The sequence below is a fragment of the Apis mellifera genome, linkage group LG6 (genome assembly GCF_003254395.2).
Source record: "Apis mellifera strain DH4 linkage group LG6, Amel_HAv3.1, whole genome shotgun sequence".
NCBI lineage: Eukaryota > Metazoa > Arthropoda > Insecta > Hymenoptera > Apidae > Apis > Apis mellifera.
In genome coordinates, this window is record NC_037643.1 from 2264268 (window position 1) to 2279114 (window position 14847).

General features: G+C 29.9%; 1 protein-coding gene across 1 annotated transcript in view; it reads right to left on the reverse strand.

Moving 5' to 3' along the window:
- LOC411639 (cytoplasmic dynein 2 heavy chain 1) overlaps positions 1-14847 on the reverse strand; it is a 33763-nt gene that overhangs the window by 16275 nt on the left and 2641 nt on the right. Inside the window, exons 4-21 of the mRNA XM_026441371.1 lie at positions 14486-14667; positions 14304-14416; positions 13908-14153; positions 13321-13541; positions 12234-12632; positions 11675-11916; positions 10644-10967; positions 9374-9440; positions 8950-9286; positions 6655-7391; positions 6036-6198; positions 5717-5936; positions 5489-5615; positions 5016-5339; positions 4510-4791; positions 3444-3687; positions 1835-2342; positions 556-948 (exon numbers count right to left, since the gene is read on the reverse strand). Of these exons, the coding sequence (XP_026297156.1) occupies positions 556-948; positions 1835-2342; positions 3444-3687; positions 4510-4791; positions 5016-5339; positions 5489-5615; positions 5717-5936; positions 6036-6198; positions 6655-7391; positions 8950-9286; positions 9374-9440; positions 10644-10967; positions 11675-11916; positions 12234-12632; positions 13321-13541; positions 13908-14153; positions 14304-14416; positions 14486-14667 (5129 nt within the window). The remainder of the gene's footprint in view (positions 1-555; positions 949-1834; positions 2343-3443; positions 3688-4509; positions 4792-5015; positions 5340-5488; positions 5616-5716; positions 5937-6035; positions 6199-6654; positions 7392-8949; positions 9287-9373; positions 9441-10643; positions 10968-11674; positions 11917-12233; positions 12633-13320; positions 13542-13907; positions 14154-14303; positions 14417-14485; positions 14668-14847) is intronic.

Genomic DNA, 14847 nt, shown 5'->3' on the forward strand with positions numbered 1-14847 from the left:
AAAATAATTTAAAGAAGATACGAATAATTATAGATAATTTCGATATTTCATGTAACTTTTAAGTAATTCTTAATGACATTAAAACTTTTTATTTTTGATTATAATAAAAATTTTTATGCATTATTAATTAATTAAAAAATTCTGCTATTCTTTTATAATAAAAATAATAAAATAAATATAAATAATAATAATAATAATAAAAATAATAAAAATAATCATTATTTATGTTAAATTACTATTCTATAAATGATTGCAAATAACTTTTGAAACTCAAAATTGAATGTATTGATGAGTTAAAATTATTATACATTTCTTCAATTGTGAAAATTTCTAAATAATCATCTCTAAAATATATAGAATGTTAAAAAAGAATTAATTACTTCACTGAAATTCTTATTTTGGTAAATTATTTTTTCACATTTTTGCTTCCAAAAAAAAACACAAAAAACATTCTTTGATTAACATATGATTTTATATCAAAAAGAGTATTTTATAAATTAGAAAAATTAATTTGAAAGAAACTTCTTAACTACGTTTCTATTATCTTCGAAATACCTTGTTTGTGGATCGACACGGCCCAAAAGTCTAGATTTCGGCATAGCGCCAGGGAACACGTGAAATTGAACAACCGTTTCACCGATTTTCGTCAGAGCTTCGAACAGTAATTTTCTGATAGTTGTTTTCCCACATCCTGGTGGGCCAACGATCGCCACGCCGGTTCTACTCTTCAACTGATCGTTCAATTGAATGCATCTGTTTGCCATTTCCTTGCCTAACTCTTGCTCAGTGCAAAGCTCGAATAAAGCATTTTGCAAATCTTTCCTCTCGATGAACGTGGAGGATGATGGATCCGCTGTTGGGAAAACATCCTCTAGAAGTGAGAGGAATCGAGGAGTGTCTTCTTCTGTCAATTTTGGCAGCGTTGAAGATCGAATCGCAGCTACTAATCTGCAATAAGAAAATATATTAAATCAATTTTGCTTGCTAGATTTTCAATTTTTAATAAAAATTGCGTTCTCCAGTTTCATAGTATTAATTAGTATTTGATATTAATTAAAATTGACATATTCATTTTATCCATTTAATTATCTCTTAAATTGTATGTTATTGAAACTCTGAAACTTGTTATTTTAAAAAGAATGATCAGATTTGTCTAGATTGGATCATTTTCAAAGTTTGTGAAAGTAGTCTTTTTTAAAATTTTTTATTGACTTTATATGTTTTTATTTAATTAGGATTTTTAGATTTTTAGATAATTCCAAAAATCAGAATTCATTGATAATGCATTGTAAATGATAATAAGCTTCAATTAAATAATTGAATTAACTTATTTTGAATGATTTTAAAAAATTAATATAATTAAGTCAATTCATTGATGGTCATTTAATAATTGCATTTAATTTTAAATAGCAATGAATAATTTTTATATATCAATATAAATGAACTAATAAATTCGTCTCGAAATAGACTACAACCAAAACTGAATAAAAATATATTCCATTTAAAAAAACAAAGATTACATTGAAATCTAAATCTGTATCTCTTTTACAAACATTTTTTCAAATAGCATAATTTAAAAAACTAATCACATAGATTAAAACAAGACATTATAATATCTTCCAATTAACAACATTTTATAAATAATAATTAATTGTATCATTGGATCTTCACATGTCATCTAAAATACAAGATTTACAATAATATGTTTCCTTCAAAATAAAAAATTCAATATCTATCCAAAAAATTATTAGCTACGAATAATAAAAATAAATCTAATAAAATATCTCATTATAATCGTCATAATTAATCGTTAAATTATTCAAAGACATCAAACCTGCTAGTTTCATCCAAATCGGTCCTCGTAGAAATGGCGTCGAGCACAGACCTAAGGGCCCTAAGGCCCCAATCGTAGTGCGGCTGATTCGAAAGCAGTATCTCCGCGATGTCGAGCGTCTCCACCAGCTGTTTAGCGAGCGTCGAGGCATCCAAGAATCCGGCACACTCCAGCAACGCTTTCACGATGTCAGATCTGTCCGGATGAGCCATACCGATCGGCCTGAACAACCGCGCCAAAGAGTCCGGTAGCTTTCGTCGGCCGCCATACTCGGAGCCAGCAGGGTTCATCGTGATGAACACGCAACAGTGAGGATCCAGATTCACTTTTTGATCGCCTAACAGGACTTGGGATGAGCCATCGCGAACCGCTTCTTGCAGAGGCCTGACCAACATGGCCACCGCGCTAAGCGTTTCCTCTTCGAGGCGATTGAACTCGTCGAAGCAACCCCATGCACCGGCCTGGGCAAGCCCGCCCAGTATACGCCGCATACTTCCGGCGTCCATTCCTGATGCGTTCGAATATACGATTATAGATTATTAACACACTCCTTCTTGTGAAACTTTAGATTAGCTCTTTGGATGTATTAATGTAATGTGATTTGCATAAATTTCTGAAACACCTTCGTGACTGATTGATATTGAAATTTGAAAGAAGAATAGTATTTTATTTGTGAATATTGATAAAAAATTTTCAATATTATATTATTGAATTCTGTATATATAGACATGATTATTTGTTATTGTAAAAGTTGTGGTATTTAAATGCCTAGGTAAGTTGTAATCTTATAATTTTATCTTGTGTAAAATTTTTAATCGTTTCTACGAGAAATTGTAAATATTGGTTTAAATATTCTAACCAATATTTATTAAGAAATCGAATTCTATTCGAAGCGTGTCTAAAATAACAGCAATTGCAACATCTGTGCGCCAAATGTTTTTATTTACAAATTCGTTTTATTCTATTCTCGTCTATTTGATATCGAATCAAATGTGGTTTTTATGAAGACAATAATAAATTTGTATTAGTAACATTTGGATAGACTCGATTCATTAATAATCTATTGGATTTATAGCCAATAATTTATAAATAACATGAAAAAAATCAAGATTATATAATTATTTTTTAATAATAAAAAATTTTTCCAGATTTAATATAATATTTAAAAAATAATTTCTATAAAATTAAAATTAAATTTCTATTAAATTAAAATTCTTAAACCTATTTCTTTATCCAAAATTATTTTAGTATAATATGAAACATTATTTTCCGAAAAAATGATTTACAATGCTTCAAAAAATTTCTTTTTAAAATTAAATAAAAGATGGAGAAAAAGCTTTAAAATAAAAATCACATTTTTTTAATTTGTCTTATCAAATTAAAAATATTTCTATCTAATATCGAATATCAATGAAATAAATAATAAAACAATAACGTAATAAAAATAATTGTATTAAAAATTATATTGAGCACTTAAATTAATAGCAAAAGTTAATTTTCCAAAAGAAATTTAACGAATTGTCGTAGATAATTTAAAACGCAGTCGTAAAGACGGAAATCGAACCACGCAAAAACAATTTGGAACTCGTAAATGTCGATATATTATTACCTTCATCGCAATTGAAAACTAAAACGAGCCTGCCAAGAATAGAGCCAAGTGCCTTCACGCTCTCGGTTTTTCCAGTTCCAGCTGGCCCGGTGGGGCTGCCGCCTAAACCGAGTTTCATTGCCTGAGTAAGAGCCAAGAAACACCTTTCAGTTAATGGTGTTTGAACTAATCCCACCGCCGCTCCTTGATACTCGAAACGGTATAGAAATTCAGCGCCAGCGCACCGTATCACTGTTTCTTTGTCCTACAATTGATAGATACGGATAGTATTACGAAGAAGGATCCAATCTTCTTAGTCAATAATAACAAACAAGTTTCATCTGTTAATAAAATAATCAATAAGTCAAATAAAAAATACCTCTTTTAATTACTTAATTTCTTTATGATATTGTTTTCTTAATTTGTTTTTAATTTGGGCCAACATTAATTTATTTTATTGGCTGTTATGAAACGACGTTTATTAATATATATATTTGGAAAAATTGATTCTATTGGGAAATTTATTTGTTGTTAATGTTGTAATGTATTATTAATATAAATTAAGTTTGAAACGAAGTATGAGATTACTTTATTTTTACCTCTTTCCATCTAACGAAAGCTTAAATTTATTTATAACTTAACAAATAAAATTCATCTAACATTTTTGAATATAATTTTGATTATTAAGATTGACTTAAAAATCATAGTATATTATAGAAATTTGAATTAATTATATTTTCCTTGAAATATCATCTGTTTAATTTTACAATTTAATACGAGTCACTTTGCAAAGAAACTGCAAAAAGAAGCTCATCAAAATACATTATAACTTCTCTGTTGAAATATATTTCCGTGATGTGAAAAAAGTTTTTCATAACGATAAATGTGAAATACCATTTAACGAAAGAATAAACTTGCAATGAGTTAAATTCAATTATTGCAACTTTTAGTTCTTTCGTTTAACAAGCGAATAACATTTGTAAAAACATCAGCTTTATAAAATTATCAAAAGAAATAAGAAAAATAAAAGTGTGGAAAGTAATTAATAATTTTTCCAAATAAAATGATAAAGTATATACGAGCTTACTGTTCTGTAACTTCTTAATTGTCTCTGCCAAGTCCAAACAGTGCTTTCTTCCCGTTGTACAACGTTTAAAAGATTCCTAGCTATCTCCAAATGGTGTACAGTATCAAGCAAAAGTCCTCGTGCCTTCAATGCTGTTAACTTATCCCCAGCATCCTCTAAACCTCTGTATCGAGCCCTTTGCGTTTCCAGATATTCGACAAGCTTTTTTAAAGCTGTACTGCCTTCCTTCAAAGCTACTTCGCATCTCTCCGTAAAGCGAATCCTCTCCGACAGCAAAAGAATCTTAACAAATATCAAAAATGATTATTAATATACACTGAAAGAGTAATTCGAAACTATTTATCATATTTTTTAATTCACTATAATTTTAGAATGTACAAATCTCAAAACTTTTCTGTATTTTTCTTCATCTTTTTGAAATTGCACACATAATCATTTTCAATATTGTTCTGCCAAGTTCTTTTATCATCGCAATATAAGAATTTCATTTCTTTTTTTTATTTTACTTGAGTTGGGTAAGATGACGGATCGGGTGAAGAATCAACCAGGCATTTTTCCAAGCTCTGTCGAAGAGAATTTTTCATTCCCTCCTCGAGGTTGCTCAACCATTGGGGTAATGGATCTCGAAGATCGACAGGGTTGGATAATCGCAATACTTCGCCCTCTGGGGATACAACAGCCGTCAGCCCATTATCGTTTTTTATTATCGAACCGACGCCCTGATATAATTTCGATAAATGAGCTTCCAGGCCTCGTCCGCTGGCTGACACTAATTCGAGAAGGTCCTCGTCGCTCAGGAAATACAGACGTGGATAAGACGATCGTTTCTCCTTTAAATCGTGAAAAATTAAATTATTTTAACTAATACTAAACTTTTTTATAATACATCATATTACGTGGATTGTTCTTTTAAATAAACTATACTGAAACAATTTATTTAAAAAATAATAATAATAAAAAGACAAAATTTTTTTATTACCTCTAAATATTCGTCAAGGCTCTTTTGACATCTGTCGAGCAAATCTTTCAGACTCGTAAAAGACGAAAGAGGAAGTCTCCTTAAAGACGACACCCTTGGATCACGAGACACCTCGCCCATAAGATATCTGAATATTGATTTTATATATAAATCTTAAAAAATATTATTGCAATAATTCTTATAATTTTTATAATTTAATATTTTTTAATTGATTTTCAAATCTCTTACCTAAATTCTTTGTTAGCACGTGACCATCGACCAGTATCATTGGGAGCAGCGCCACCTTCGTAAACTGGTTCTAAATAGACCCACTTCCTCTGTATGGTGCTCAAAACTTTTATCCGTTCCTCCACTTCGGACAATCCAGCTTCGCATCGTGCAACTCTGGCTGCAAATCTTTCGTATCCTGTCGCCCCCTTCGCACCCTCCAATAACAGTCTTAATTCACCTTCACAAATTAATTATAATTTATATTCGCGCAATTATCCAAACTTTAAAATTATAATTATTTTAAAATTTTACGTTTTCGTCAACAAACAAAATTCACCTGCTCTTGCTAACAAACTGCCATACTCCTCGACGAGAAGAATACCAGTATTTTTACTGTCCTTCGATTGTTGTAGTTGAAGATGAGCCGACGCTTCCCAAGATTCCAACTCCATTAACCCTTGTCGAATGCCGCTTTCTGCCGCTGCTTTTTTCGTTATTTCCTAAAAAGAGATTATTATTATTATTATATTATTTATCTCAATTATTGTATATTTTTATTTTAATTATTTTATTGTGTATAAATTATTATTATCATTATTAATTATAATTAAAGAACTCATAACCAGAATTTAAAATTTTTGTTAAATTTTTCAGATAAAAATATATTTTAGTAATCACGATTTAATTCTACAATACAAAAATTGTAAAGTTTGTTCAATTGCGAAAAGTCATATTATTTTTGAAAAGAAAATTGTCTTCTTCTTGTCTTTTACAAATTAAAAAATGTTTCAACTTCAACACGAAAGTATCTTACCATTTGATAACAGAATTCTAAAAATTTTTCTTCCCTTAGTTAAATAAAGATTGCAACAACTTTTATTAAATAATTACAAATATCTTTAATAATTAAGCAGATAAAAGGATATTTATAAAATGAAATATCTCAAGCTCGTCACCTTTATTTTATCGACATTCTCTTCGATCTTGTTCGCAGAACGAAGCAAATGGCCCAACGTAATGTCTCTCGCGTTTCTGACATCCCTCAGACCCAAAAGTGGCATCAGTTCACCCCAATGTTCCTCCGCAATCTCGTCGCCCCGAAGAAGCTGCAGCCATTCAATGGTCCCTCTCATCTCTCGTATCTTCTTACCAACGAACGTGTCCACCTCGAAACTATCCCTTCCATCCATCAATTGCCCCTTCAATTGATCCTTCAATTGGACGCGTATTCTATTTTCCCAGGAATCGAGCCAATCGTGGAGTCTGGGCAATCTTCTTCTAGCCACTGTCCATTCCTCGTCCTCCTGATTCTTCAATTCTTCCATAAACTCGACTTGGAAACGGCAATTCGATTCCTCTATCTCGAGCTCCACCTCCAACCTATTTACGTTATCCTCGTTGTTCTCCAAAACGTCGTCTATGTTCAACTCGATTTTTCGACAATCGTTTCGGAGAACGTCCAGTTGCTCTTTCAGATACGTCCATCTCTCTTTCATCGAAATAATCCAATCCAGGGTAAGGATCTCCGGTTTCGAGGACCATTTCGCCTGCCATCTTTCGATCTCGTCTCGAAGGGCTATTGCCCTGTGACGGAGATTCACTTTCGCGTCCTCGAGCTCCCGATCTATCACGGATTTGTAACGTTCCAAACGGCCGGCTAAGTCTTGCCAAGCTGTGTAGGCTGCACTCACACCTGAATTTCATCATCAAATTTTAATCGATTCGTTTAAATTTAATTTTAATTTTAATTTTTATGATCGACGAACTATGACTATTTTTATCATTTTACACAAGATGTTTATGCTGTTAATATCCTCCATTTTTCTTGCAATTGCATGATACATTTTGCAAAAAAAATGGAAGAGAAAATTTTTAAAATTTACAATGGTGATGAATGAAATATTATTATTAATAGATTTATAATAAAAATTTATTACAAAGTAAAGTTTAATGGATAAAAAAATCAGCGTGAAAATTTTTTTTTCTCGTATCAGTTTTATAGAAAATATCTTCAATGGGTGAAAATCGTTTTTAAAAATTCGCGAAGAATTCTTAGGACGTTCATCATTAAAAATTCATAGATGAAAGAATCGCGAAACATGCAATTTTTTAGCTTTCCTTCCGCTATCACTTATTCATTAAATCTTATAGCGTAATAAATCGTTGAATTTTCAAGCAGCTATTATCATAAATCATAAAATAAATTTAGAAAAAATTGTGATACGAGTATTATTGTAAATTTTAAAAATTTGTTTTTTTATAATGTATTGTAAAATTATTGTTTTCTATCACGAATGAAAAAAACATTAAGAAATGAGGAACACTCTGTACATCAAAACTTAAATTATAAAAAGTATAATTTGAAGTATATTCAAAAATTTTATAAAAGAAAAGAACTTGTCTTTAATCTAAATTTTGTAATAAGAATATTTAAGATCAGAATTCTATCTTGCACATAAAAACACCAAGTATTTGCACAAACAAATCGTTCCTAATCTTTTCCAATATCTTCGTTTACATAAAGAAAATCGCTCGCTACTACTTTATCTCGGTTTTCTCAGTAAACGGAATATTACATTCTGTGAAATTACATATATGTATGATCAATACTAGCACACAGTGAAATACAATTCGTGGAATGAAAAGCGATAAAACCATTCGGGGAACTTTTATATTCTTAAAATTGTTTCGTATGTGCACGAGTCATGCGTTGATGCTCGATAAAAGATAACCAGAAGTAAGAAAAAATTATTCTCTGACGCTGTTAAATACTACATTTTGTAACTTTCATTCAAAAGTAATATTTCGAAATTATTTTTAGTAAACAAGTTTCAAATAAACATTTCATTTAATATAAATATAAAGATATGGATATCTTTTTTTTATTCATCAAAATAGATTTAAAATTTCATGAATATCAAGAAAAGAAAGCAATTAAAAATCTTTTAACATAACATTTATACTGTTTTATTTTACAGTGATATTCTAAAGATTTAAAAATAAGATGTTTATTGTAATGTATAATTTTGTATTTTTGTTAATTTTTCCATGGGAAATATTCAAATCATCCAATATATTTATAATTGTAAAATAATCATTGAATGCAAGAATAATCTCAGAACATATCCTTTTTGAATTTAAAATGTAAATTTGTAATTTCCATTGTTGCAAAAACTAAAGTCAATATTGCCAAATTCTTATCTTTTTTTAAAAATATAGAAACTGACGATTGTCCAAATCAATCATTCTACCTTCAAGTTTTTCGCTAGTCCACGCAGCCAACACTTTGGAAAGTCCGGCAATAGCCTCCATCTCTTCGGCCATGCCGGAAGATTGTGCCTCGATTCTTGCGTGAGCTTCGTAGGCCAAACCAACTTCCTCTACGTTTCGTGGTCTACGTTCGAGTTCCTTGGTGGCGGACGAAAGGAACTCCACGATGGCGACTAATCTCGAAGAAGCTTCCACCCTTAAGTCGGAACACAAACGTTCCCAGTAACGACGGGAAGCCGATTCCAAGTCGTTTCTGGTTGTCGATGTGTCCACGTTAATGCACCAGATTTTCACCTCGCTGCCACGCAATCTTCCAACCTAGTTTTATTATCAAATTTCATTATGCAAATTGGTGATTAAATTGGGAATAAATTGTATATTATTTAATTGATGGCAAAGTCTAACCTCTTGAGCCCATTGTTTGGCATCTTTGAACGCTCTTGTCCATTCCTGCGGCGATTTTCCTTTCAATCTTTTGAATTAAAAACATTTTGAAACGTATGATTATTAAATTATTTTATCGCACAGTAAAAGATATAGTTGCTTAAAACGAAAATATGAATGCTATTTTAAAAATCTTTGAAAATTTTTGTCAATGAACAGCATAATAAGTCATATATGGAGTAATTTTTTTATTGATAGAGAATTTTTCAATTTTATTATTTTTTTATAACAAAATGATAAAATATTAAAGTTTGAATGTTGTACAATTTAAAATCTTATTGCATTGATTAAATTAAATTCTGTTTAAAAGGAAATTTTAATTGATTTCATTTTCTTAAAACAATATTTGACTAAAAAAATTGTTGAAAAAAGATTTCTAAATTATATTAAAGATTGCTGCAAACTTTGAGATTGATTACATTTCTTTGAAGAGACATCTCATCAACAAAAAATGTAATTATTATGTACATTAAAATCCATTAGATAAATTTTTCTTTAAGATCATGTTCAAATATTTTCACGAGCAATTGTATATGATTTAAAAGAAAAATATTGATTTTCATATCACATTAAAATTATAAATGTGTACATTCTTTCTTTAAATAAAGATGTGGAATCAAACTATAATTATAAAAAGAATGATTTCGATAACTATCTTATTATATTTTACTTTTAAAATATAAACATCCATAACTTGTTAAATGAATGAAACATTCGTATCTCTTTTATCATATCAAAATACATGATCAATATCATTTACAGATTTTTTAGAATAACATAATTTGGAAAATAATTCTATATAGATTCAAATATTGTGAAAGAAATTATAATATTATTATGATTTGATATCATATATAAAGAGTATAAAACATAAAAATAACAAAACATAATAAACAAAATAAACATGAGATAATAGAAAGAAAATTAATTATAACATTGATTTTAAATACAAAAAAAAACAATCTTTATTATTACCAAATTTTATAGAAGAAAAGCTGAATCAATAGAAAGCTCTTTTTCAATTTGTCAAAACTCAAACTCTATAAAATAGGAAATCTTTACACATGTTCGTCACATTGCATTAAAAAGAGAACAAAATTCCCTTTACTTTTATTCCTAAGGAATAAAAGGAAGAGTATCTCTGAAACATTTCCATGTATTTGAATAACATGAGATAATGCAAAAGAATAAATGCTCTTTTGCATCACACGGTTTAATTTAAAACGATTACCGTTCAGCGGCGTCGAATTTGGCGGGGGCGGCTAAGTACAGCCATTTCGTTCGAAGAGTTTCCAGAGCGGAAAGCGCGATTTCAGCCTGCTTGTAGACACTGCCGAACAAATAGCAACTCCTTTGGATCAGTCCGCCGAAATGAGCCTCGGCCGCGTCACCGACGCCCCTGAAATTCATGGGGATCGAGAGGGATCGACGAATCGACGAGTACAACTTGGCACGGATCTCCTCGAGGGACGGCCGCCATTGCAACGAGCCGTCCCGAAATGTCAGCTCCACTTTAACTTCCGGCAATTTCTTCAGCAGAGATGGCAACGCTCCTCTGACGTGGAAAAAGAGAAAATTTTGTTATGAATATGAAAATCGGCCATGCGAAACGATTTGAATCTTCATTTGATATTCAATAGAGAGAATTTTTTAGAAGGAAGCTCGCTTTTATGAGAGAAGGATGGAGGATGTAAAGTTTATTCCATTGGAGATCTCTTTATTCTTGTTTATTTTCCCTATCTTTTGTTAATATTGAGCTATTATTTCAATAAACATTGATTTCATTTATGTTATAATTGGAAAATAAATAAAAAATAATTTACTAAAATATAAGATAATTATTATTAAGATTGTGAATATTTGTGCATTTAAGTAAAATTTCATTATAAAAATCCATAGTTTAATTATTATGCTTGTAAAATTCTTCTTAAATTTATAATATTTGATATATTATTATGCATTTTAGAAAGAAATCTATTGCATGAAATCTTTTTATATGAAATGGATGAGGAATTAAATATGAATATAACTATTTCTTGACAGATTTATATAAATAGAGTTTCTACTATAATATATATAATTCTAATTCTTCACAAATAATCATAATATTAATTTTTATATTAAATATTAGTTTGATCATGTACGTATTTGTTTTATATTATTTTAAGATGATATTCTAAAATGAAATGATTCTTCCAATATTATTTTAAAGTACTATATCTATGATAGAAAAAAAATTCTATATCAAAAGTCTATAATTACCTATAAGCCACGCCCAATGCTTTAAGCAATTGTCTGTCCCAATGTAATTTCCAAGCTTTCGTGTTTCCATATTCAACTTCGACAGTATCGACGATCGTTCTCATGTTCATCAATGCATCTTTCCAAGCATTCTGATTCCCAATCATATTTACAGTCTCTCCTTTCAATAAACTAGACACCAAATCCCTTAACGAACCGTGCTTTGCAGCCAATTCTGAATTCTGTTGTGCGAATTTCCTTACCTGTTTCAATTTTAATGAAAATTAAATATACATCATTTATAATTCATTCATTATCTATTTTTTACATTATTATTATTTATTACATTATTATAATTCAATATTTTAACATTGATATATTAATCGAATAAGCATATATACTCAAATAAAAAATCACAATAAAATTGAATTAAATCTAAAATATCTTTTTTTTCTTAAAAATTAAACTGTATCACATATATTATATGATAATAGTGTTTCAGAGATGAATTTTCAGGAATCAAATTATGTATCAATTTCTATGTGTGAAAAATTTTTAATATCAATCTCGAAAAAATTACCAATTCCTTCAATCTGGCTGTATAAGCGTCGACAGCCTGAGGATCGGACCAAGCAACGCCAGATTGTTCTTGAACAGCTCGAGCCAATTCAAGGGCGGTTGTGAGCATTAATGGTCTTTGAGATGGCACCATACGATCGCCAATCGTGTTGTGAAAGGTGGCGACCTGTTGAAGAGCTCTAGCGCGTCCAGCCAGCGTTCCAGCTCTTTCGATCAGATCTCTCACTTCTCGTGGAAGTTCGACTCCTTGACTAGAAAGTGCCCTCGCTTCTCTGATCAGAGTCATCAATCTTGGATCGTATGTGACTCTCATCATACTGGTACCGGTTAATTCAACCACTGCAGAATCAGTGCCTAATGTCAATTCCTTCCTGGTTACAGCATCTTTCGTTTCTTCAGTCTGACAAACAAATTTGCAACATTTTTGATTTTGTTTCCTTGATTTTGAAAAAAGTTGGTTATTAATTGGAAAGTTGGAAAGTTTATTTAAAACAAAGATAATTTAAAAAATAATTCTTTTCATTCATCAATTTTGAAATATGTAATCTTGAAATATAAATATGTTTTTGAATGTTTTTGCTATGTATGATTTTCCTTTATTGTTGTCAAGTTTTAGTTTCTAAGTTATAAGTAAATATATCTACGATATTTTTATATGTTTGTGATTATTTATTAGGTTGTATAAAGAATGTATCTGTATCGATTCTCATTTATAGATATAAACAAAAAGTGAGGTTAGGTTTAAGTTAGTTTAGTTTATTTGGTCGCCATAAAACTACTAACTTTATTATATTATATTGATATTCAATTAAGATATATAATTATAAATAGATATTAAAAAATTTATTATAAAACAATACAATTTGTTTAAATATCTTGATGAGAAACTGTCAAGCAAACTGTATATGAAAGTGTTATTTAGAATGACTTGACAATATATTTAAAAATTGAATCATTGAAATTAGAAAGAAAGATCCTTTTATTAAAAATATTATTTTAATATTTAGAATTCTTTTTGAATTCTACATCTAATTTTACAATGTGTTATGAAACTTGTTATAGAAAAAACATATTAATAATAAAATTACCCAAGTATCAACGAAGCTTTGTCTTTTCCTTTCAACATCTTTCAAAGCTGTTATCAATCTCTCTGAAATTTCTCCATATCCAGGAAGATCCGCTAGCAATTCCTTTCCTAATTTATTTAAACTTTCTAATCTTAATTCTGCCGATCTAGCAGCTTGAACTTCTTGAAGTATTCTTGGACTGTCTAACAAATCACTCGTGTCCGGTCCAACCAAACAATTTTCTTCAACAATGCAGAAAGTAAAAATAATGAATAAAATATTTTATATGTAGAAGATTTTTATTATTTTGTTATCTTTAATTAAAGATTCGAGACTTGCAAGATCCACTATGGAATTATTGTTAAAATTAATCCTCAATTTTATCTAATTTTAATTTAATAAAACTAAAAATCAATACAAAAGAATTTTTTTCACAAATTTTTCTAAATCATTGAATAGGTATAACATAGCAAATATGTTAATGTTGAAAATATACAAACCTCTTCGTTAATATTTCCTTTAAAGTATAAAATTTTTAATTTTCTTAAATTAAATTTTCTTAAATTAAAAATTTTATACCAACTCGCTTGATTAAATTTTATAATCACCTATAAGATCTCCGTAAGCTGACAGCAAAGTCTCTCGTTCTCCGCGCAAAACCCTTTTTAAGCCGTCTCTTTTTAGCAGCTCAAAGTAGCGCCGAAATTCAGCGAGCAAAAAATTCGGAGTGGTGGCATCGGCAATTTGCGACTTCAATTTCAACGCGACTCGTTCCTCGGCGGGTGCCAAACCCTCTTCTACCCTTCTCTTGACTCGATTCCACTCGATGCCCTTGTCATCGTCATCAAACACCACTAATATGATTAATTAAATAAAAAGTATGACAGGTGTGAAGTAATTTCGTTTGGATATATGAAACCAATGATATTTACAGAAACAGATGTAAAATAATTTAATTTAGATAGATAAAAAACAATATATAATATTAAAAACCCTAGATATACCTCTGATATCGTCAAGGCATTGCATCAAGTTGTCCGTGCCAAGTCCAGATCTCTCATTCGATGTTAGCAATCTAGTTAATTGTCTATATTGAGCACGTAACTCGCCAATTTGCCTAAAACACGATGACAATATTGAATCTTGCGCTTCGAACCAAGAACAGAAAAAGACACAACGAAGATACCTTAACCGTTTACCAATCCTTGAACATCTTTCAGGGATGTAATTGGCGCCCTTCCACGAATGAAGCGAATGATGAGGCCAAAACAGCGTGGTGAATTTTTCCACCATGTCTGTCCATTTCTCGCATATTGCGGCACCATTTGATATCGCCTCGATTTTCACTCGATCATCGGTAGTTCGAATCTGTTTGAAGATAATATTCATATTTGTAATAAATCAGACTACAAATATTTATGTATTTAAAAAAAATCTACAGAATTTACATATGTAAAAAAAAATTTTAAATATTCAAAATATAATATTGAAATATTATTTTAAAATTCGTTTTAATTTAATTTTACAGTTTATTTACTTATAATTATC